Source organism: Dendrobates tinctorius, unplaced genomic scaffold (genome assembly GCF_039654945.1).
Source record: "Dendrobates tinctorius isolate UK_male_01 unplaced genomic scaffold, ASM3965494v1 ptg000107l, whole genome shotgun sequence".
Lineage (NCBI taxonomy): Eukaryota > Metazoa > Chordata > Amphibia > Anura > Dendrobatidae > Dendrobates > Dendrobates tinctorius.
Window position 1 is genome coordinate 38,952,411 of NW_027361775.1, and position 26,039 is coordinate 38,978,449.

The 26,039-nt window shown below is 44.2% G+C and overlaps 1 protein-coding gene across 2 annotated transcripts in view; it reads right to left on the reverse strand.

Moving 5' to 3' along the window:
- Positions 1-1,592: 1,592 nt before the first annotated feature.
- The window catches only part of MASP1 (MBL associated serine protease 1), a 245,757-nt gene continuing 221,310 nt past the window's right edge, over positions 1,593-26,039 (reverse strand). For both annotated transcript variants that reach the window (XM_073589389.1, XM_073589388.1), the window contains exons 15-16: positions 8,418-8,517; positions 1,593-1,790 (exon numbers count right to left, since the gene is read on the reverse strand). In XM_073589389.1, coding sequence (XP_073445490.1) covers positions 1,600-1,790; positions 8,418-8,517 — 291 coding nt within the window. In that variant the 3' untranslated portion in view covers positions 1,593-1,599. The remainder of the gene's footprint in view (positions 1,791-8,417; positions 8,518-26,039) is intronic.

Consider the following 26,039-nt stretch of genomic DNA (forward strand, 5'->3'; position numbering starts at 1 on the left):
TGACAAAACAGGGGAAACACCACTTAGCTTTGCTCTGTTGCGTACGCTCCTAGCAACAGAGCCCACCACCTGTGTGCATCTTCTCCTCCACCCGGATCCATCACCATAACTGGATCTTCCACCATAGTGCAGCCTTGGAGCAGAGTCCACCACCAGTTGCAGCTGTTCAGTAACAGAGTCCCAAAGTTGAGTTCAGCTCCTGCCCAAAAAGTCAAGCATGCTTGAATCCAGCTCTCAGCAACAAAGTCCCGCATGCTGAGTGCAACTCTCTCCATAGTTGTCACTCCACCAAGCCATGCAAGCACTTCCTGCCGACACCATAAACTGTGACTCCACCACGCCATGCCAGCCCTTCTTGCATACCACCTAGCTGACACTCATCCCCTCTGGCTGGGCTGCGCAGGACTCATGTTTAGCTCCTTCTTTCACCCAGGCTTCCTTGTGAATGACTAACACACAATCAATCCAACCGTGAATGATACAGCTGACACTCATTTATAGAGCATTCACACCTGTTACCTAATCACGTGCACTTAACCAAAGAACTAAAGTGCGATACCACTCACTACCCCCGGGGCAACTAGAATGAACAACACCACGTGTAATAATTCTAATGGCCACTGGGGGCAATCAACCCACTTTGGCACCACGCCAGCTTGGATCATGACACTATTGTACAGAATCATGGGCTTTCATTACCTCTTCCTTTTTAGAGCCTATTCACACAGTTCTTTATAAATATTTAGAAGTGGATTTTACTGCAAAGCCACATAAAAATACGCTACAAATATTCTTTGAATAAGCTTCGTATTAGTTTGAAATATAATGTGAAAATAAACAATACTGTTTGCACTAAAAGAGCTTTTTCCCTTAAAATCAATTGTAAACTTAGAGCATTTGATGTGGATTTAGGCGCAGAATGGATTTCTAAATCCTAGTCAAAAAACTCTTAAGAGTGTTGATTTTTGGAGGTAAGAGTTCTGCAAGTAGAATTTGTACCTATCAGACATTTATGATATTTACTTTTGATATGCCACAAATATCACAGAAGGAAGTTCACCTTTAACATTTAGCAAGACCTTTGGATTGGTTCAGTATGATAATGTAGTCCTTGGGCCGAATAAGGTTGTGCACCACCGAGTTAAGACACCCATAATTCAGCTGTTCATTGAGGTCAACTGAATTTACTGACTCGAGTCGAAAGATCCATTGGATCGCTTTCTGTAAGATCCTTTCACTCAAATCACTCCTCCTCCCAAAATGGGGCACAATGTCTTTCACTACAGATGAGACTGATTTAGCATCTTCCTTGTGTGACTCATGAATATTTCTAGAGATTGGGTTATCCATGGAGGTTTTTCTTACATCCCCAGATGTTCACCAATGTGGACCCATTGCTCTATTTTTGTTTTCACTGCGTAATGTAACAGACAGATACTAATGCATATGTAAACTATTCATTGGGATCTGCAACTGGCAAAGTCTTGCATCTGGAAAGCCCTGCCAATGATTGACGTTTTTTTTTTTTTTTTTTGCATTTCTTAATACAGTATGCTAAGTGGATTTATAACCAGACAAGAGGTCAAAATTACTACTGTGTTACTGTTTCAGTCCACTTTTATTTTTAATCCAGTCAACATTCCTGTAAACATTTGAATATACTCCATACTTATCACTTTCCCCACAGCCCACTCCCCATGAAACAACTCCTGCCAGGTACCAGTTGTTTGTTTGTTGGTTGAATGTGACCATTGGACCACCGGAGTCCCCAGAGCAGGCGTCTTTTCCTCCTAAAAGGAAAGTTAAATGTAAATAGTTTTAGCATAACACATAAGTACATATTACACACTTTTGCCCTGTACCAGAAAGCTAGACCAATGGGCAATGAAAATGAAAATTGCAATTTTACATTACCACATTTAATCTAATAATTTACCAATGGGGAATGGCAACCCATGGCCCAATGTGCATGTACCTAAAATTCAAACACTGGAATTTTTGTTCACAAGTCCTGTGAATTTGCCCTTAAATGTTAAATGTAAGCTGCATGCGACATGCCACTCACATGCAAACAGTAGCCATGATTGGCTTTGCATGCAGCTTTGTGTGGCCAGTAGAGATGGGCTAACCTGAACAGTAAAGTTCGGCGTCCGTCCTGAACATCTACTGTTTGGGCACAGACACTGAACACGGACTTCACCAGGAAGTCCTTGTTACAGTTTGGGTTTGGCTGCCCAAACACCGGGTGGTTGTCGTGCTGTCATGTGCATGACAGTGCGGCAAACACTGCTTCCGATTGTGAAATCATCCCTGCCGGTCAGAGAGCCGCAGTTCCCAAGCTGTCAAAAAACAGCATGAGCGCTCAGCTGTGATCAAAGTTGTAAAGTTTATCTCTGGTCAATGGTGCCAGATAATGGGACTGCAGCTCCCATCATCTGACACCTACTGCCGCTAATAACAGCGAGCGCTGGAGCGACTGATGGGTGTATTCATTAGCCAGCTCCTGCGCTGTAAATAAATAATTTAAAAAAAACACGGCGTGGGATCTTCTGTATTTTTGATAACCAGCCAGGCAAAACTCACAGCTGGGGTTGCAACCCCCAGCTGTCAACTCCAGCAAGGTTGGTTATCAAGAATAGGGGGGTCCCACGCTGCTTTTTTAAACTTATTTAAATAAATAAAAAAAGGGGTGGGGTCCCCCCATTTTTGACAACCAGCCTTGCTAAAGGAGACAGCTGGGGGCTGGTATTTTCAGGCTGGTAGGGGGCTATGGATATTGCCCCCCCAGCCTAAAAATAGCAGCCCACAGTTGTCCATAAAAGGCACATCTGTAAGCTGCGCCAATTCTGGCACTTTGCCTGGCTTTTCTCATTTGCTTTGTAGCGGTGGCAAGTGGGGTTAAAATTTGTGGGGTTGATGTCACCTTTGTATTGTCAGGTGACATCAAGTCCACAGCTTAGTAATGGAGAGGTGTCTATAAGACACCTATCCATTAATAATCCTATAGTGGTATGGTAAATAAAGGCACAACCAGAATAAAGTCCTTTATTAGAAATAAAACAAGAAACACTTTCACTTTTTTATTTAAAAATAACAAACACAGATATACTCACCCAATGTCTAATTCCACAAAAGCCCACGTTCTCCTGTAATAAACCAAAATTAAAAAAAACAAAAATATCCCTCACCTGTCCGTCGTTCTGTCCCTTGCTGTAATTCATGTCTGGGGGAAAAACAGTTTTCAACCTGGACGATGCCAAGATGCGACTGTCCAGCCTCAGTGATGTACGGTGATGTCACGGAGGTTATCTCTGGTCACTGAGGCTGTGTTCCCTGCCGGGCTGAACTGCCGTGACCTCGTGTGATCCCCGCTAGCACCGTGAGAGTTTTTTTAGTGGCTGCTAGTGGGGATCTCACCGAGGTCACCGCAGTTCAGCTAGGCTGGAAACGGTCCCTCAGTAACCGGACATAACCTCAATGACGTCACCACCAGTCACTGAGGCTACACTCACAGCAGCTCATTCACCAATAGTTCTCAGGCTGGATGGTTGCATCATGGCATCGTCCAGGTTGAAAACTGTTTTTCCTCCAGACATGGATTACAGCATGGATCAGAACAACGGATAGGTGAGGGATATTGTTGTTTTTTATTTTTGGTTTATTACACGAGAATGAGGGTTTAGATGGAATTAGGCATTAGGTGAGTGTAACTGTGTTTGTTATATATCTCTATAGCAGACCAATTTTTTTTTTTACACTGTTGTGAATTTGTTTCTAAATATAAATCTAAAAAAAATCATTAGTTTAGTATTTTAGTATCACTATACTGGCACTGACCTAAAAAATGATATCACATAATTTTTACTGCATGATGAATGCTGTAAAAACAAAAACCAAAAAATGTAGGCAGAATTTCTTATTCTTTTATTTACATCATTGTACTACATTTGGATTTTTTTTCCCGTTTTTCAGTACATCACATGGTAAAGTGAGTGGTGTCATTCAAAACTGCAACTTGCCCTGTAAAAATCAGGCTCTCACATGGCTATGTTCATGGACAACTAAAACTATTATGGTTATTTGACAATAAAATGTAAAAAACAAAAGCACCAAAATGGAAAAAGTCCCAGAAACATGGGCGGACATACTACCGGTATGCAGCTGTATGCGCCGGTATGCAACCGGTGCAGCTGCACTGGGGCACAGAGGCTTCAGGGGGCCCCTGCAGGGCGGCTAATAATGAGGGCAATCTGGCTGGTTTCTCCAGGTTTTCCCATGCTCCATCAGCCATCATTGCATTATACAGCTAACAAGACTGGACGGTATGTAATAAAAAACAGGGCTCTATATAATCCAATATGTAAGGGATGGTACTGTACATAACAAGAGAGGGCACTGTAAAAGGGACAGCAATATGCATAATAAAGGAGACTATGTAATATATATAAATGTATGTGTCTATATATATATATATATATATATATATACACATATATATGTAGCTTTGTCGCCATAAAAGGAAGGGAGCCCAGACACATTTCTTGCACAGGGACCCCAAGCTGTCAGTGTCCGCCCTTGCCCAGAAAGGAAGAGGTGAAAAGCCAAAAGCAGACATAGATCTAAGATGCAGAAGTGCAAGGTTTTCCATTAAACTTCCTTTTTATTCAACTTCATAAAAATGCATTAAAATAGGGAAACACCTCCTCTCTTTTATATCCATCAAATCTTGTATTTGTTAAATAAAACTGTACCCACATAAAAATATGCATGTTTGAATCCAGGGGCTGATTCATTTGATAATTTTTTCCATCCCTTTGCACAATGTACTACACATGGAGCCACTAATAATCAATAGCACAATTTACATTGATTACATTTTTACAGCATTCACCAATGAAATATGTCCCTTGAGCAGGGCCGGTTTTAGAGAAAGTGGGGCACATATTCTCACATATTCTACATCACACAAATATTTTGGCTGTAATTAAAGGGTCAGACTTCAAGCCATTAAAAGAGCGTGATCGACGGCATTGAAGTTGTTCGAACCTTGTTTCCGAGTTTCTCTACACCGGCTGAGGAAGAATGATAGGGACAGATAGTTCTCGATACAGTATAATGCACTCCTCATGGTCCTTGATAGAGTACAATGCACCCCCCCAGGGTATACTGCAGCCCCCCTCAAAGTATAATACTGCAGCTATCCACCCACACAGTATAATGCAGTCTCCCTCCACACACAATATAATGCATCTTCCCACACACAGTATAGTGCAACTCCCCCAAACACACAGTACACTGCAGCTCCCCCAACACACAGTATAGTGCAGCTCCCCAACACACAGTACAGTGCAGCTACCTCAAACACAATACAGTGCAGCTCCCCCAACACACAGTTTAGTGTAGATGCGCGCGCACATAAGCAAACACAAAGAGTATAATGCAGCCCTCGTATTCTCACACACAATAATGCATATACAGCTCTGGCAAAAATTAAGAGACCATTACATCAAAACACTGTCATGTGCAGCCCATTCTCCAGGCCTGAACCCCATTGAAAACTTCTAGATTGTAATCAAGAGGATGATGGATAGTCAGAAGCCATCAAACAAAGAAGAACTGCTTAAATTTTTGTGCCAGAAGCAGTGTGAAAGACTGGTGGAAAGCATGCCAAGACGCATGAAAGCTGTGATTAAAAATCATGGTTATTCCACAAAATATTGATTTCTGAACTTTTCCTGAGTTAAAACATTAGTGTTGTTGTTTCTAAATGATTATGAACTTGTTTTCTTTGCATTATTTGAGGTCTGAAAGCACTGGTTTGTTTTTTTAATTTTGATAATTTCTCCTTTTCAGAAAAAAAAACAAAATTTATTGCTTGGAAATTCAGAGACGTGTTGTCAGTAGTTTGTAGACTAAAAGAATTTACATTTTACTCAAAAATATATCTATTGAGAGAAAAATCAGACAAAGTGAACATTTGGAAGTGGTCTCTTAAATTTTGCCAGAGCTGTATATGCACACACAGTATAATGCATTAATTCACATACACAATACTCACCTCTCCTCCTTGTTCCCCGCGCTCCTCCAAGCTCTGCTCCTGTCTCATCGGCTTCACTGATGGCACAGCGAGGCACACGATGAAGTGACGTAATTGTGCGCCTGCTGAGTCATAAGCAGAGGGGGAGTGATGGGAGAGGGAGGGAGCGTCAGCTTTCTCCTCCATCACTGCTTTTCAACTGCATCGGCGCAAAATTACCATATACACAAAATGTGGACTTGTCCAGGAAGAAGATTTGAGAACTGTTGTGCTATCCTGTCATCTTCTTCTGGATGTGACTGATCAGATACTCGTAGTGGTTTTGTGAATGACCCTTTACTGAAAACATAATATTGTTGCCAAGTGCCATTTTTGCTTAAGAAGACTGCCATAAATAAAGAATGGTATCTAAACATCCTCTAAGAGCAACTTCTCCGAATTATTCAATAACAATTTGGTGATGAATAGGGATGATCAAGTAGTGAAATATTCAAAGTCACTGTACTCTTTACGAGTAGCTCCTAATACTCGGGTACTCGTAACGAGTAGCGAGTCCAATGTAAGTCTATGGGAAATGCGAGTAATGGGCAGTGAATGTGTGTGGGCGGAGACTATATGCGCGTGGAGAATGTGTGTGTGTGGCCTGTGCAGGTTGTGCGGGCATCGTCCGATGGGACTACTTATCCCATCTGGCTATGCCCGCTACAGTGACAGCATTAGCGGATGATGGGACAGTACTATTCCCATCATCTGGCTAATGTGGCGAATGTAAAAAAAAACAAAAACATACAGAACATGCAACATATAACTTACAGTACATAGAACACATAACATAGAGTACGTATTCACCGCACACACCTAATCCCCTGAAGCCACTGATCACCTGTAAAAAAATTAAAGTAATAAAACAACCTATACTCACCTTTCTGCCGTAATCCCATTAATAACGAGGGTCCCATGTCGATCTCCCATGGAGAGCAACCGCATCAGCTGATGCGACCACTCTCCAGGGATACAGTGATGCTGCGCGGCCAGCCAATCACAGTAATGCCACAACAAAGAAGGCGGCAGCTTTACTGTGATTGGCAAACACATGCCGGGTGGGAGATCCGAATATTGAGAGGCTAGTAGTGAATTTTACTCGCTAGGATTCGAGTACCTCTAGTACCTCATTTCTCGCCGTGTACCGAATCCTAACAAGTATACAAGTTTGGATCCATCATCAGGAAGCTTCTCAGACCTCTTTCCCATTGAGAACCTGTGGTCAATCCTCAAAAAGCAGGTTGACAAAAAAGAATGCAGAAATTGTGATAAACTCCAAGCATTGTTTAGACAGGAATCATTTGCCATAAGGTGATATTTGGCCAAGAAGTTGATATCCAGTGTAACAAGGGAAATTGAAAAAGTCTTGAAAACTAAGGCCAGGTTCACATAGCATTAATGCAGTCAGGTCAACGCATAGCATTGACAGACTGCGTTAACGCTACTCCCTAACGTTGTGCGATTGCGCTAGCGCAGCTTCCCTATCTGTGCTAGCAGTGACGGACCCTTGAACGCTGCAGACCGCGTCCGAGGGTCCGTCACAGAATGACGGCACATTGCTAACTCATGGCGATTATGACATGCGTTAGCGATGCGCTACATTATTGCCGTCTATGGGTGCATTAACGCATCCATTACAAAGCTTTATTGCTGCTATGTAACGGATGGGTTAAACGCACCCACCTAATGCAATGTGGACCCAACCTTAGGTTCAAACCTACAAATATTGAGTCTTTGTTTTAACTTTATGTATTTGTGAATAAAAATGTAACAACTTATGAAATGCTTATATTTGTATTTCAAGGAGATGTCCACTACTTGGGACACAAGACATAACAATTTACTTATTTTCCCTATAGCCAATCAGTGACCGCTTCAGAAGAGCAGTAGCTCTGGGAGGCAGGGAGAGGAAAGCAAGCGCTGATTGGCCACAGAGATCGCATGACATAACAATGTCACTCAAGCCTTAAGAAAGCCAATGCCAACACAGCTGGAATGGCAGAAAATGTTGTGAAAACCAAAACTTGTGTCAATCTCAAAACTTTTGGCCATGACTGTACATATGATTAAAAATCAGGGAACATCTTAAAATCTTTTCATTGACTGAAATGCTTCATAACGGTAAGTTTACACATTGCAGAATTGTTGTAGAGATTTCATGGACTGTCCTATTAATCTGAAGTCCATGCACATGCTACAGAAACAAACTTGATCAGATGTGTAGAATAATTTTTCTTTTGACAAAAATTTTGTAAAGATTCGTATACTTATATCTCTAGAAGTTAAGAATTTAATACCTAGCAATGGTGTGATATTTTAGAAACCATATATTTATTACCTTCTTTAAAACCTGCGCATATCATATCTTCAGTTAGTACTTTGCCAATTCTTTTGTAGCCAGCTCTGCATAAATCAAATTCCACCACTGGAATTTCAATCTGTAAGCAGAGGAAAATATTTTTAATAAATTCAACTTCCAAGACTCATTCTCTGAGCATTTGATATATAAATTTATTAGCATCAGAGTCATACACATTTTGCTACTCTATTAAATATATAACATATGTATTAAAGGGGTTTTCCAACAAGCAAGTTACATTTTAATCAATAGATCTTGGAATAATAACAAGTTCCACAATTCGATGTGTATAAATAAAATGTTCCTGTGCTGAGATAATCTTATAAAGGCCCTGCTGTGAACTGTGTAATGGCTGTGTCTGATCCTACAAAATATGGTCTAATCATACCACAGCTCCTGGGCAAGGGTGGAAGCAAGAGAGTATACAGGCATCAAATTAGGGGAAAAGACATAAAAAAATCAGTAAAAATAATCACAGCCCCCTCCTGCTAGGGTAGGAGGAGATGTCAGAGGGTGCAGTAATTATTGCATTTTTGCTGCATTTTTTTATTCCTTTTTCCCCTTATTTGATACATTTTGGTACATATGTAAAGCAGTGTTTGTAAAGTGTTTATTACATTACAGAAAAGCTTTGCACTTGAAAATGCAACAGTTTTTTACATATCTTTTTTAAACTCCACATAAAAATCTCTAGAGCAGGGGTCTCCAACCTGTAGCTCGGGAGCCACATGTGGCTCGCGGTTCCATGAATTGTGGCTTGCGACTGTCTGCCAGCATGGTGCATTAGGTCCAGGTCTAGCAAACGGGTATGAAGAGCACATCTCAAAATGGTGAATTTTGTAAGTAGCGCTGCACAGAAGTGCAGATGTGGATGCACATATACTGTTCTTAGGGGTTTAGAGATGTTTTAGGTATGGTATGCTGGAGGATGGTACTACCTGTTAGAGGAGGTGCTCAAAGCTGGATGTGACAGTGTGTTGGGAGTCCTTGATGGGAGAATACTGAATGGGGGTATTGTGGGAACTGTTGTGAATTCGCTTTCTGGCCTCCCTCTGGTTATTAGTGAAGGTAGTGGAGCTAGTCAGATCAACAGAGGGGTTGTGAGTCCTCTTTCTTGGCTCCCTCTGGTGGTTACTGGAGGTAATGGAGCTGATCTGATTGACAGAGGCTTGCCACCTGATAATGATAATGAGGAGTGGAGATCTGGGGTTTTAGATTGGGATTTAAGACAGTCAACTCCCTCTATCCCTGCTGGTGATTTGCTTCCTGTTCCTCCTGAGGTCTGATCTCTCCAGCTCTGTCCCTGCATGTTCAGCTAAATGGTTTATTTGCTATTCTGTTTGCATTTGATCTGGTTTTGTCTATCTCTTCTTGGTGCGGGTCAGCCAGCTCCAGCTGGGGCTGTGCTGAATCACCGCCCATATGTTACTGCTTGTGCCAGTTTGTTTTATCCCCTGTTAGATTGGTCTCTTTTTGCTCTGCTTTCAGAATATACCAGAGTGCTGAAATAGTGGGGGTCGAAGTCGTGTGACTTCAGTGTTTTTTGCATCAGACATGTTGGACTTTTTGCAGGGTTTTTTGCGTGATTGCAGACAGTGTCTTTCCTTTCCTGTCCTGTCTAGTCAGTGTGGGCCCCATCATTTGCTCAGTCTATTTTCCTGACTGTGTTTGTGTTTTCATCTTGTCTCACCGACAATATATGTTTGGGGGCTATCTATTCCTTTGGGGGTATGCTCTGGGGCAGTTTAGATTTCCCCTTTCTTGCTTTAGACTTAGTTAGCTCTCCGGCTGTGCCGAGGCGTCTAGGATCATCGTAGGTATGCTCCATGGCTACTGCTAGTTGTGTGGATAGGATCAGGGGTCTGCAATCCGCTTAGGTACCAACCTCTGTGGTTTTCTGTGGCTTAGCCAGGACCTGTTCTCCTCGGTGACCCATTCTTAACGGGGAACCCCTAGATCTCAGTGTACTGCTTTGGAGTGATTTCTGTGGAAAAGCTTTTGTTATCATTAAACGATAATGTAATGGGGGCTTTGGTTGACGCTACTTTGAAGCGGGTGGAAGCTGGATGTGGCTCGTAACCCTCTCTCTAAGCTGAATGTGGTTGCCAAGGTCAGAAAGGTTGGGGACCACTGCTCTAGAGGAAAAAAAAGCCCCTAAACCGCACAGTTCAGATGTGTCCTTATGCCAGTTTTCATGAAATTACATCCACTTTGCTTGTACAGTTAAACAGAAATCCTGTGCAAAATATCAGCAGAAAAAAATGCAATATTTATGCTACGAGTAAACACAACCTAAATGTCCAAGTAACATGGATGTGCTTTCATGACATTCTGTCGTTGCATTTTTCATTGCTGAATCAAAGCTTTTCTGTACTATAAAAAAACATTTTTAAAACGCTCATTCATATATATGTCAACAATGTATCAAATAACAGGAAAAAGGCATAAAAAAAAAATCCACAGCAAACATGCAGTAATCAGGGAAGACTGTTATTGTGTTGTGTGGTGCAGAAAACATGCAGAAAAAAAGCAGTAGGAAAAAACGTGAAATGCTGTGTTTTTTTCCACTGCTTTTTTTCTGAACATGAACACGGCCACAGTTTTACCTTTTTAAAAAATCTTTTACGATTTAATGGAGAAAAAAAAATCAATCATGCCATTTTGTATGCCATTTACCGATCACCATAAATAAAATTATAGCTATATTTTGTAGGTTGATACGATTACAGGCACACCAAAATACGTCTGTTATCTGCTGATTTGGGATAGTTATTATTTTTTTTAAAACAATAGTGCATTAAAAATGATATTATTGTAATTGTTTTTCATTATTTTCAGTCATTTTATAGGAAAAAAGTTGACTTTATTTATCTCTAGAATTTAGGGCTATAGAAATACACTGCTATGTCCAGATGTATCTCTGTGAACCAGTATGATCTGCCTGTGAGTTCACAGCCTGCAGTGCAGCTTTAAGTATACATAATTCTCCTATTCTGATGAGTGCAGCCTGAGGCTTATAGCTTTAGCTATACACATCTGATGTCTGTGCACTTATATTATCACATAATATACAGTATATAGAGATGAGCAATTTCACTTGCAGGACCATGGTCCAGCTGTCAGGTCAGTAATCAATAGCTGCTAGATGGGAGTACTGCCTCCTACCTGTTAACATCCCAAGGGTTCTTTTGATTTGCATCCTGGCCTAACGTCATGTATGTGTCACACAGCAATGATGATGTTGTGCCAAGACTACAAATCAAAAAATGACCTGTGAATGCTGTTAGGTGGCAGGTAGTTTGCAAAACATTTGTTCAGTGGCCAAGGATTATTGACCTTGCCACTTGATCAGGGACCTGCAAATCAATTTACTTATTTCTACTGTTATATGATATACATATGCTCCCCCATTCTATTATATGCGCCCTCAGCCTGGTCGGTGCTCTCCCAACCTGACATATGCTCCCTCAGCCTTGTCCGCCATCCTATTATATGCTCCCCATCCTGGTATATGCTCCCCCATCCTGGTATTTGCTTCTCCATGCTTGTCCCCCATCCTATTATATGCTCCCGCAACTTGGTCCCCCATCCTGTTTCATGCTTCCCCAGCCTGGTATATGCACCCCCATGCTGGTCCCCCATCCTAATATATGCACCCGCAACCTGGTCCCACATCCTGTTATATGCTACCCCATCATGATATATGCTCCCCCATTCTATTATGTGCTCCCACAGCCTGGTCCCCTAACCTATTATATGTTCTCCCAATGTGACATATGCTCCATCAGCCTGGTATTTGCTCCCCCATCCTTGTATATGGTCACCCAGCCTGGAATATGCTCCCCCATCCTTGTACAGTATATGGTCCTCCATCCTGCAATATGCTCCCCCAGCCTGGTATTTGCTACCCCAGCCTGGTCCCCCATCCTATTATATGCTTCCCCAGCCAGGTACCCAATCCTATTATATGCTCCCCAGTCTAATATATTCCCCCCAGCTTGTCTGCTTTGCTGTTGTTCAACACATACATATATATATATAAACAAAAAACACTCCTACTCACCTTTCCCCCGCTCCCCTGCAGCACAGTTGTCTGCATTGAATATTTACATAAAATGGTACTGGAGTCAGTTCATGTGCATATCGCGCTATCTGGTGCCATTTTGTTGAAGACACTGTATGAATTTGTCTACAATAAAATGGTGCCAGAGATAGCAATATGCACAGGCTTCGACTCCAGTGCCACACTCCTTCTTCAGCCTTATCCTCCTCCATGTCACCTAGAGGCATTGTATTAACGCCGGATGTGTCCTTCTGACTCTGGCTACACCGCACAGACACAGGCTATACCGGTTTTGGACAGAAAGACGCATACAGCGTTATATATTATAGATATATAACAGTTTGTATAAGGTATAACAGCTGATGTCTGTATATCTGTATATTATATACTAATCATTTACTATTCTTGATACTGATTGTGTTATACTATGTGCACATATACAATGTAATATTCACTGGGCTGATCACTCTTGGACCTGGTACAGCCCCTGCTGGGAAGCCAACGTAACCCATCCTTTTATAAGGACAAACCTTTGACCAAGCAGAAACAGCAGTTTGCTCTGCAGGAGGCTCTGAGCAGTGGCTGGAGTCTTCACTGAAGAAAGTAGCAGCCAGCGTAGACCAGTAACTGCAGCGCCATCAGCTCTTGGCTCTGCCCTAGCTCCTCTCCTGCACAAAGTACAAACATAGGCAGCACAAATATATGAGGGAGCCGTCACATCTATGTGATTGTACAGCCAGGGCAGGAGAGGAGTTAGGAAAAAACAGTACTGCTGTGTTAAACTGCTCTAGAAATAGGAAATTTACAACCTATAACAATGAATACCTGGATTAACAGTCACTCCAAAATGCAAATAAAATCCTACAAGAAAATGGAGTCTATTTATACATTTCCGTTATCTTTATTAATGCAACATGATAAAAACATGTATTGCAGGAAGAACAGTTATGTATAATTTAATGATTCAATAATCCTAAATAAAATGTCCCTACACACAAAAATATACAGAAACAAAATTACACCATCCTCTGTATATGAACACCTAAAAGGAATATGGTAGGAAAATGTGTACAATAATATACTGTATTAAGTGAATTCAACAACTAAAAATTAATGTATGATATATGTGACATATCAAAGTAAAAATCAACCGTAGACCATTTAATATGCTAATGAGCATAAAAGCATATAAATATTGCTGGGTTACTTTGAAACCAAATTGCAATTATTTAAAAAAAATAGTGTAAGTGCTTAGATGTAATGTACTGCGGCAGGGCGGTAGCTGTGGGCAAGATACTTGTGTTTCACGCCCCTGCATGCTACATGAAAATTGGGGTCCTGGCTATGTGTTTGTGCTTGTGTTAGGCTAGTTTCACATTTGCGCTTTTGAGCGCAGCGACGGCCTGCACGGCCACCGCTAAGCCCCGCCCCCTGCCGAGCCTCCGTCGGTAGCTCCGCCTACCGGTGCATGACGCTGCATGCGTCCTGCGTCCCCTATCTTTATCACTGGGGGCACAGGCCATGCGCAGTATGCGTTTGGCGGCGCATGAGTCCTTTTCACGGTGCGCCAAACTGCAGCAGGTTGCGTTTGGCGCTGGTCGGCGCACCGTGAAAAGGACGCATGCACCGCCAAATGCATACTGCGCATGGCCTGCACCCCTGTGATAAAGATAGGGGACACAGGACGCATGCAGCGTCATGCGCCGGTAGGCGGAGCTACAGGCGGAGGCGCAGCAGGGGGTGGGGCTTAGCGGCAGCCGTGCGCAGGCCGTCGCTGCGCTCAAAAGTGCAAATGTGAAACTAGCCTTAGCTGGGCGATTCACCTCGGCAGACTGCATGATGTTGGAGTACCAGGCAGGCCAGGACCAGATGTTACAAGGGAGACCAAAGTCCAACAATAAACTTCCTGCTATTAAACATGGACGTGATAAGAACTATGAACATCAGATAATAGGCACAATTCTTAAGCAGACGTGGGCACTTCTCGGTTACATTTAACGACACTTCATTTTCCTTGCATACGTACTCTTGCATCTCACGACAAACCAGCAAACAATTATGGCAGACCTCATCTTCCCCTGTAAAGGCTGCATGGGTCGAGGTGTAATGCTATGGCCACTCACCCTACTCTCAGTTACCAACTGACTAATGAGGGCCCCACTGCTTAAGGTACCTCCATATGACTACTCACTAGAACTTTGAAAGTCCTACTGCTCTCCATAGGAGAATTTAAGTACCAATATTTCGACCATAGCTTCCTTTCAATGCAGACAATTGAGATTCCTTTCACTGATTATTATCTGATGTGTAGTGGTTATCCTTTTTTGCACACAATACACTGTAGCATGTCTGCAAAGTGTCAGAACTTAGGACTTACAGTACTCATTGCTAGGGCCTGTCTGACGTAGCCCCTCTCATTAAGGGCTAGCCCACCTGTTAGCTCTATGTATTCCTGCAAATTATCAAACAGCTAAAATCACTTTTAAACAGTGCAATACATTATATAAAAGCATCATATCTTAAAGGGGGGTGTTGGCAGCACCTCCTCTTTATTACATTAGTATGATATTATAAGTATCATTAACCCCTTTACCCCTGAAATTGGTTTGCATGTTAATAACCAGGCCAAGTTTTACAATTCTGACCACTGTCATTTTAAGAGGTAATAACTCTGGCATGCTTCAGCGGATACTGGTGATTCTGAGAATGTTTTTATTGTGACATATTGTACTTCACGACAGTGGTGAAATTTCTTCGGTCTGATGCGTTTGTGAAAAAAAATGGAAATTTGGTGAAAATTTTGAAAATTTCTCAATTTTCCAAATTTGAATTTTCATGCCCTTAAATCACAGAGATATGTCACACAAAATAGTTAATAAAAGACATTTCTCACATGTGTACCTTACCTTAGCAAAATTTTGAAGCATATTTTTTGTGTTCTAGTTAAAAGGGTTAAAATTTGACCAGCGATTTTCTATTTTCCCAGCAAAATTTACAAAACCATCTTTTTAGGGATCACATCACATTTGAAGTTACTTTGAGGGGTCTATATGATAGAAGATACCCAAAAGTGACACCATTCTAAAAATTGCACCCCTCAAGGTGCTCAAAACCACATTCAAGAAGTTTATTAACCAGTGCTTCACAGGAATGTTTTGAAAAAAAAATTTAACATGTAACTTTTATTTCACAAAAAACTGACTTTGGATCCAAATTTTCTTATTTTGACAAGGGTAACAGGAAAACATGGACCCCAAAATTTGTAGCGTAATTTCTCCTGAGCATGCCGATATCCCATATGGGGGAGAAAACCACTGTTTGGGTGCATGGCAGAGCTCAGAAGGGAAGGAGCACCATTTGACTTTTCGAATGCAAAATTTGCTGGAACAATTGGCGGATACCATGTTGCATTTGGAGAGCCCCTGATGTGCCTAAACAATGAAAATCCCACACAAGTGACCACATTTTGGAAACTAGACCCCTCAAGAAATGTATTTTGATGCGTGATGATCACCTCTAACCCCCAGGTGCTTCACAGAAGTTTATAACGTTGAGCAGTGAAAATAATAAAATCAAATTTACCTAGCAAAAATTATATTTTATCCTCAAATTTTGCATTTTCATAAGGGTAACAGGACAAATTTCACCACACAATTAGAGGGCAATTTCTCCTGAGTACGCCGATATCCCATATGAGGGAGAAAACCACTCTTTGTGCGCATGGCAGGGCTCAGAAGGCAAGGAGCGTCATTTGACTTTCTGAATGTAAAATTTCCTTGAACCATCAGCAGATGTCATGTCCCATTTGGAGAGCCACTGATGTGCCTAAACAGTGGAGACCCCTCACTAGTGACCCAATTTTGGAAACTAGACTCCTAAAGGAATGTATTTTAATTTGTGGAGAGCACCTTGAACCCTCAGGTGCTTCACAAAAGTTTATAACGTTGAGTTGTGAAAATAATAAAATCACATTTTCCTCACAAAAATGATATTTTAGGCCGAATTTTTGCAATTTTATAAGGGTAACAGGAGAAATTGCATCAAGCAATTTATAGTGCAATTTCTCCAGAGTATGCTGATACCCCATATGTGGGGGAATACTACTTTAGAGGCACAGTGCAAAGTTCAACAGGGAAGAGGCACCATATTAGAGTTCAGATTTTGCTGGAATGGTTTGAAGGTGCCATGTGTTATCACCACGCTGGATAGCTGCTCTGACAGGCAGGGTCTCTGGCGTGTCATTTCATTCACCCGTGCTGCAGTCGTTCCTTCCCTTCCCCATACTTCCCCATCCAATCTGTCCTACTGGGTCCAGCTTCTGCGCATCCGATGGTCTGTCCTGGAGTGGCACCTGGCGTTCATCAGGGGCCATGTCTAATCTCACCATCAGAGGCTCTAGTGAACAGTCTGGTGCTCACTTAGTCATGCCCCTTTAGGCTCTCTGCGGTTTGTAGCACAGTGGTTCCACAAACCACGCCAGTGACAGTTTGCTCAGGCCATGGACCCCGCTGGATCCCAGATCCTGCCAGTTCAGACCATGTACCAGGAGCTCTGCCAACAGAAAGACGCGCAGGAGGAGCTGCCCATGCAGTTGCAGTCCCTGACTACCAAGTGGAGGCCTTAAACATCTCTCCAGAGTTCCTGCATGTTGAAGCAGCCATGTCTTCTCCGGAAACCTCTCAGACTGTTTGTTTAGTTTGAGGTCCAAGTCTCTGACTCGCAGCTTCACCATGCTTTGATGGCAATCCGAAGCTCTGCTGCGGGTTCATCAGTGCCGGTTACATTTCGAACTTATTCCTCACCAATTCCCATTGGACCGAGCAAAGATGGCACTCCTTATGTCAAACCTTGGAGGTGAGGCCCTGGTGAGGTTGAGCCCATTATGGGAGAGAGAGGACCCAATCTTCTCCAATTTGCCTGCATTCTTGCAGGTTTTTCACAAAGCATTTGATGAACCCAGGTGAACCACCTCTGCAGCTTCCGCACTTTTTCACTTACATCAGTCCAATTCATCTGTGGAACAATATGCTGTACGCTTCCGCACTCTGGCATCTGAACTCGGATGGAATAACAAAGCTTTGGTAGCAACATTCTGGGAGGTGCTTTCCGGAGACATTAAGGATGAGGTAGTCAGTCAAGACCTACCAACTACAGTACCTTTGACGACCTCGTCTCCCTCGCCATCCGTATAGACTTTTGTTTCCGAGAGCATGTCTGTGAAGTGGGACGTGAAAGAGGACTGCAGCACCTGGCTCCGTCTTTTCAAAGGCTGCTTCACCCTCCTCTTTCAAGGTCTCACCTGAACCCATGCAGGTTGACCGTTTTGCCCTTGCCAGTCGGCGACAGAGGGATCGCCACACTAAAAGCCAGTGCCTGTACTGTGGAGACAAGGGTCACTCCATTCGAGCCTGTCCAGTGAAGCCGGAGAAACTCCAGCATCTAGGGTCGGTACGACTGGCCTCCCTAGTTGGAAAAGACATCTCTCTACCCTTGACCCTTACTGTGGCCATGACAACAGGTGAATCCCAGTTTATTGAGTCAGCGTATTTGGATTCCGGGGCAGCAGGAAATTTTATTCTCCAGGCTGTAGTGGTTCCAATTCCCATTTCATCTGCTCTAAAACCATAATATCTGTCAATGGGAAAACTCTTAGAGAGACAGATCGTCTGCATACTGAGCCACTTGAGGTCCGTATTGGGATGTTTCATACTGAGAAGATAGTCTTCTATGTTCTTTCCCACATGTCTCATGCCTTCCTCTTAGGTCTACTATGGCTACGACAGCACGAATATGTGTTGAACTGGAGCACTTTAGTGGTGCTCCGCTGGGGACATTCTTGTCATGAGAAGTGTCTTGCTTCCGAACGTCTGACTAAGGCCCTCTCTTCTCCAGCTTCGCTGCCCAGTTTGCCATCTGCCTATTGGTCCTTTTCTGATGTATTTGACAATTTGAAGCAGAGACTTTGCCACCCCACAGGCCGTATGATTGGCCTATTGACTTGATTCCTGGATCTACACCCCCTAGAGATTGAATTTACCCTCTGTCCCCAGCTGGGTCTCAAGCTATATCGGACTACATTCAGGAGAATTTGGCCAGGGGGTTCATTCAGAAGTCCTCCTCTCCTGCTGGGGCCGGGTTTTTCTTTGTTAGAAAGAAAGACGGATCACTCTGACCCTGTATAGTCTATCGGGGTCTCAACCAGATCACGGTGAAAAATAAATACCTTATCCCACTTTTCCCTGAGCTGTTTGATTGATTAAGAGGTGCCAGCATCTTAACCACATTAGATTTAAGAGGCGCCGACAATCTAATCCGCATTCGCTGGGGAGATGAATGGAAGATGGCTTTCAACACCAGGTGTCACGGTCCTGTCAGTGCCGGCGTGCAGTCACCACTGAGCAAGGACTCATCCACACTGCAGAGGGGCCCGGGGTCAGACACGGCCGGATAGTTCAAGCAAACAGGACTTGGAGAAGCTAAAGTCAGTGAACAGTGAAGGACCTACAGTAATGTGACCGCAAGGGGCGGGGCTTAGCGTCCTGCTGTCAGAGATAGGCAAAATACTATACAGGAATACTCAAAGTCAGACAAACCGGGTCATACACAGAGATAACAATAAAGTACCAGAGATGAGACAGAAAGAATAGTCAGGGCCAGGCAGTGGTCAAAGCCAAGCAGACATAGAAGGTACCAAGCAGAATCCAACAAGCAGTATCCAGAGAACAGACCGAGTCATACACAGAGTATCAGATAAACCAGAACACAGCACAAACACACTCAGGGGTCACCACACTATGACAAGGGAGAAAGTATAACTGACGGGGATGGGAGCATCCTGAGGCTATAAGAAGCTTTCCCAGAACCAGGGAGAGGCCACAATCATAAGCCCCAGGTGTGCAGGTAAGCCTGCACTGGGATCACAACCTTTAACCCCAGAAATGCCAGTCATCAGCACTGGTTCCAGACATTAACCCCACAGTCAAACCCGCACTGAGATCATGACAGTACGACCCTCTCAACAGGGGGCCTCTGGACCCCCAGGCTTGCCCGGGTACTTAGCATGGAAAGCCCACACTAGGCGATCAGGATGCATCAACCGGGCCGCTACCCAGGATCTGTCTTCCGGACCATACCCCTTCCAATGAACCAGGTACTGTACCGACCGCCATACCAACCTGGAATCTACGATATGACCAACCTCGTACTCCACCTGCCCCTCGACCAAAATAGGAGGAGCAGCGGACTCGGAGTCCCCCCGGACTGTTTCAAAAGGTTACAGTAGAGATTTGTGGAAGACGTTAGGGATCTTGAAAGAGGGTGGAAGGCACAGCTTATATGCCACTGGATTGATTTTTTCCACAATCTTGTATGGGCCAATGAATTTGGGACCCAACTTGGCTGAAGCAACCTTCAACTTAATGTATCGCGTGGAGAGCCAAACCTTGTCTCCAACCTGAAACGTGGGTCCTGGTGTTCGTTTCCTGTCTGCGAAAAACTTATACCTGCCCTGAGACCTAGATATACTCTGCTGGACTTCTGCCCACGTATTCTGTAATCACTGAACAGAGCCCTCAGCCCCGGGACACCCCGAGTCCAGACGAGAAAACTCACCAAAATGAGGACTGAACCCATAATTGATCAAAAAAGGAGTCATACCCGTGGATTGACTCACCCGACTAATGAAGGCAAACTCAGCCAACGGCAGTGCATCGCACCAGTCATTCTGTCTAGCAGAGGTTAGACACCTGAGGATCTGTTCCAGGGACTGGTTAGTGCGTTCCGTCTGACCATTGCTCTCAGGATGGTATGCAGACGAAAAGGACAGAGACATCCCTAATTTTTTGCAGAAAGCACACCAAAACTTAGCCACAAACTGCACACCACGATCAGACACCACATTCAGGGGTACCCCATGCAACCGGATCACATGCTGCACAAACAACCTGGACAACGTCTCAGCTGACGGTAGTGTGGACAGGGGTACAAAATGAGCCTGCTTAGAAAACCTGTCCACCACTACCCATACCACCGTATTCCCCTAAGATGGAGTTAGATTGGTAACAAAATCCATGGATAAATGAGTCCATGGTCTATCGGGCACTGCCAGGGGCATCAGCTCCCCTGCCGGCCGGCTATGAGAGCTTTTGGAACGAGCGCAGACCCCACAACCAGCAATGAATTTTTTTATGTCCGAACCAAGGGTAGGCCACCAAAAGATCCTAGCCACCGCCAGACGCGTGGCTGAAATACCAGGGTGAGCACTCAGCTTGGATTCGTGGAACTCCTGCAAGAGTTTCAGGCGAAGTTGCTCTGGGACAAACAACTTATCCCCCGGCTTGGCCGCCGGAGCCCGTGACTGGGTCCCCTGAATCTCCCGTTCCAATTCAGATGAGACCTCTGCTAACACAACCCCAGGGTGAAGAATGGAGAACGGTGGCTCGGGAGGAGACACCGGCTGAAAACTGTGCGATAAGGCATCAGCCTTGACATTCTTAGACCCTGGACGAAATGTAATCGTAAACTGAAAACGGGAAAAAAAAAAGTGACCAATGGGCCTGTCTGGGCGTTAGTCTTTTAGCAGACTCAACGTATGACAAATTTTTGTGATCCGTGATCACCGTAACCGGGTGACTGACCCCCTCCAAAAAGAGCCTCCATTCTTCAAACGCCAATTTGACCGCAAGAAGCTCTCTATTGCCTACGTCGTAATTTCTTTCCGCAGCAGAGAACTTCTTGGAAAAGAAAGCACATGGCCTGAGGTTGGTACTAACACGGGAGCAGACATAAGGCCATGTGCACACGATGCAGATATGCAGCGTTTCCGCAGCGGATTTTACCGCGCAGAAACGTTGCATATCCGCATTATGATGTACAGTACCTTTAAAATGAATGAAAAAAAAAAAAACGCTGTGCAGACGCTGCAGATTTTTCCGCGCGGTTTTCCTGCGGTACAAAATCCGCAGCATGTTACTTCTTTTGTGTGGTTTTCAATCTCCCCTGTCACCAAATCCGCAGGGGGAAGACCGCAATGGAAAACCGCACAAAAACCGCATGAAAACCGCGTGAAAAAAGGAAGAAATCCGCAGGAAAAATGCAGGTCATTTGACCTGCGGTTTTCTTCCATTCTGCACGGAAAAATCCACAGGGCTCAAAACTCCGTCTGCACTCAGCCTAAAGCTTCTTTTCAGGGTTGCAAATGCCTCTTTTGCGAGCGAGGACCAGTTTCTCACATCCGCACCTTTACATGTAAGATCTGTGAGTGGTTTGACCACCTGTGAAAACCCCCGAATAAATTTGCGGTAATAATTGGCAAACCCCAAGAAGCGCTGAAGACCCTTAAGGTCTCGGGGTTGCACCCAATTCGCAATGGCCTGCACCTTCTTGGGGTTCATGCGAAAACCCTCACAGGACACAATTAATCCCAAAAAAGACAATTCTTGAACAAAAAACACACATTTCTCCAATTTGGCATACAGATGATTTTCCCTCAGTCTTTGGAGAATGGTTCGTACATGAGTCAAATGAGATTGACTGTCGGGAGAATATACCAGAATATCGTCCAAGTAAATGACAACAAAACGACCAATGAGATCCGACAATACCACGTTGATGAAATTCTGAAATATGGCTGGGGCATTGGTAAGACCAAATGGCATGACTAAATTTTCAAACAGTCCCTCGGTCGTGAGGAACGCGGTTTTCCATTCATCCCCCTCCCGGACCCTTATCAAATTATATGCCCCCCGAAGATCCAGTTTGGAGAACCATTTTGCCCCTGAAAGTTGGTTACACAAATCGGTAATCAACGGAAGGGGGTACGTATTTCGTACAGTAATCTTGTTGAGCTCACGAAAATCGAGGCAGGGACGTAAACCGCCATCTTTTTCTTTATAAAAAAAACCTCTGCCGCCACAGGTGAGACTGAGGGACATATGTGTCCTTTGCGAAGACTCTCAGCAAGGTAATCTTTCATGGCCAAGCGCTCAGGGCCAGATAAATTAAACAGACGGGCTTTAGGCAATTTAGCCCCCTGGACTAACTCGATAGCGCAGTCAAAGGGTCTATGTGGTGGCAATGTCTCGGCCTCGCTTTCAAAGAAGACATCCTCGAATTCTTTCAGGTACTCTGGAATACCTTCCAGCTCGACAGATGACACAGATACAGATTTAACAGGTTCAACCAATAGTGCAGCCTTATCATATAACATCGAATCATTAAACCCCCACTGAACAATCTCCCCCGTTTTCCAGTTAATGACTGGGTTATGGTGCTGTAACCAGGGCATGCCTAACACCAATCCTGCTGGTAGATTGTCCAGAACCAAACAACTTAAGTTTTCCACATGGGTAGCGCCCACTTTGAGCGAAAACAAGTCTAACTGTCTCTATCTTACAGCGTGTGACCAATTGGGAGTCAATGAGATTGATGGATGATCCGCAGTCCACGAAAGCTGTAGAGGGAAAACAACAACCGTCCACTAACAGATCCACGTGAAGCAACACCTTAGAAAACGAGGAAAAGGGTACCTGAGGGTCTGAGTAGTCTCCCCGCTGACTACCCAGACCTAGTCATTTCCCGTCGACCGGGTTGAGGATGGACAATCAGGACACTCCCTTTTCCAATGTCCGGTTTTACCACAGTAGAAGCATAACTGCTTTTCTCTCCGGCGATGTCACTTCTTTTCCTTCAGGGAGAGAGCCCCTACGTCCATGGGCACAGAAGCAGTCTCTTTTCCACTAGGGAACAATGGAGTCTCCGCCTGCATCACCCCCTGGCCCGCAGCCTGCGGTCCATCCGGACGGCCTGGGTCATTGCATCCTCGAGTGAGTTAGGTGGGGGATGTAATGCCAAGGCATCCTGTATCCGCTCAGACAAGAATCTGCGAAAGAGTCCTCGGAGTGCGGTGTCGTCCCAAGAGACCTCTGCGGCCCAGCGGCGGAATTCTGCAGAAAACCACTCAGCCGAGTGTTTCCCCTGACAGACACTCATCACCATGTCCTCTGCCAATCGCACTTGGTCCAGCTCATCATATATGTGTCCGAGGGCCTCAAAAAACGCATTCACAGACACTCTCTCAGGGGCAGTGGGAGGAAGGGAGAAAGCCCAAGCTTGTGGGGACCCTCTTAATAGAGACATAATGACCCCAACCTTCTGACTTTCATCCCCAGAGGAACGTGGCCTCAAACTAAAGAAGAGTTTGCACTCCTCCATGAAGACCCTGAACTCCTTTTTGTTCCCAGAAAACAAATCAGGCAGTTTAACAGGTGGTTCGGGGGACACTAAAACAACATCACTCGCCCCAGCCCCCAGAGACCCAGCAGCTAAAGCCCCCCGCACTGTCTCAGAAACCTGCTGCTGAGGACGAGCCAAAGCTTGCTGCTCCAGAGATAAACCCTGGAACATCTGACTCAGATTTTTAATTTGCTCAGCAAGAGATTGTATGAGATCCATATTTCTCAGCAGAGAAAGAAAACAAAACCCCAAAAACTTAACGGTCAGTTATAATGTCACGGTCCTGTCAGCGCCGGCGAGCAGTCACTGCGGAGCAAGGACTCACCCACACTGCAGAGGGGCCTGGGGTCAGACACGGCCGGATAGTTCAAGCAAACAGGACCTGGAAAGCTAAAGTCAGTGAGCAGTGAAGGACCTGCGGTCATGTGACCGCAAGGGGGCGGGGCTTAGCATCCTGCTGTCAGAGATTGTCAAAATACTATACAGGAATACTCAAAGTCAGACAAACCGGGTCATACACAGAGATAACAATAAAGTACCAGGGATGAGACAGAACGGATAGTCGGGGACAGGCAGTGGTTAAAGCCAAACAGACATAGAAGGTACCAAGCAGAATCCAACAAGCAGTATCCAGAGAACAGACCGAGTCGTACACAGAGTATCAGATAAACCAGAACACAGCACAAACACACCCAGGGGTCACTACACTATGCCAAGGACTAAAGTATAACTGACGGGGATGGGAGCGTCAAGAGGCTATAAGAAGCTTTCCCAGAACCAGGGAGAGGCCACAATCATAAGCCCCAGGTATGCAGGTAAGCCTGCACTGGGATCACAACCTTTAAGCCCAGAAATGCCAGTCATCAGCACTGGTTCCAGACATTAACCCCACATTGCGAGTCAAACCCACACTGAGATCATGACACCAGGGACAGACACTATGAATACCAGGTGATGCCCTTCAGTCTCAGTAATGCACCAGCCATTTTCCAAGAGTTCATCAACGATATCTTCCGGGACATGCTTTATTCCTGCGTTGTTGTGTATCTGGACGATATTTTGGTATTTTCCCCTGATCTGGCCGCCCACAGACGAGCAGTTCGGCAAGTTCTCCAACATCTTAGGGAGAATCGACTCTACGCCAAGTAAGAGAAATGCATTTTTCAACAGTCTGCCCTTGCCTTCTTGAATTACATTATCTCAGATACCGGACTCAGGATGGATCCTGAGAAAATCTCTTCCATTCTTAAATGACAGCTGCCCGTTGGAGTCAAAGCAATACAGAGATTCCTTGGCTTTGCTAACTATTATCAACAATTCATTCCTCACTTCTCAACTCTGCAATGACTTGAAAAGGAGCCGATCCAAAGAACCGAACTTGTCCTCCGAGGCTGAGGAAGCCTTCCACTCTCTTAAACAGTCTTTCTCCACCACTCCCATTCTGCATCATTCGGATTTGAACAAACAGTTCTTCCTAGAGGTGGATGTATCCTCGCTAGAGGGCTATACCTGTGCTCACTCAGAAATCTTCCTCGGGTCACCACATAGCCTGCGGTTTCTTCTCTAAGGCTTTCTTCGCTCCAGAGCGTAACTACTTAATTGGTGACCGGGAGTTACTCGCCATTAAGATGGCTTTGGAGGAGTGGCTATACCTGCTGGAGGGCACAGTCTATCCAGTGATCATCTACATGGACCTGTGTACCTCCATTCTACCCAGAGACTTAATACATGCCAAGCCAGGTGGTCTTTGTTTTTTCGAAACATGAAATGATGTAGTGAAAAAATTCTTCTTTTTCTTCACTTTAAAAAGTTTCCAATAGAGGATTAAGACATCAGCATAGACAATTAAGTGGAAATGCAATTTCAACGCGTTTCTGGTTGCTAGGATGCTACTTCTCCAGAAACACGTCCATATCGCTATTCCACTTAATTGTCTATACTGATGTCTTAATCCTCTATTGGAAACTTTTTAAAGTGAAGAAAAAGAAGAATTTTTCACTACATCGTGGAGCTGGATTTTCATGTTTCGATTGTTCTACGTTTTGACACAAAGGCTCCATGCTCTGCAAACCAAAATGTCCACTATGGTGAGCTGAATTGTTTGGTCTTTGTTTTTTGACCCACTTTAACTTTTTATTACATTTCAGGTCCGGTGACAAGAATGTCAAAGCTGATGCCCTCTCTCTCTCATTTCTGTCCGGGGACCAAGAGGAGGATCCTCAATTTATCATTGTACCGTCCAAGATGGTAACTGTCACTTCAGTCAGCATGTTGCGAATTCCCCCAGGAAAAACCCTTGTGGCTGA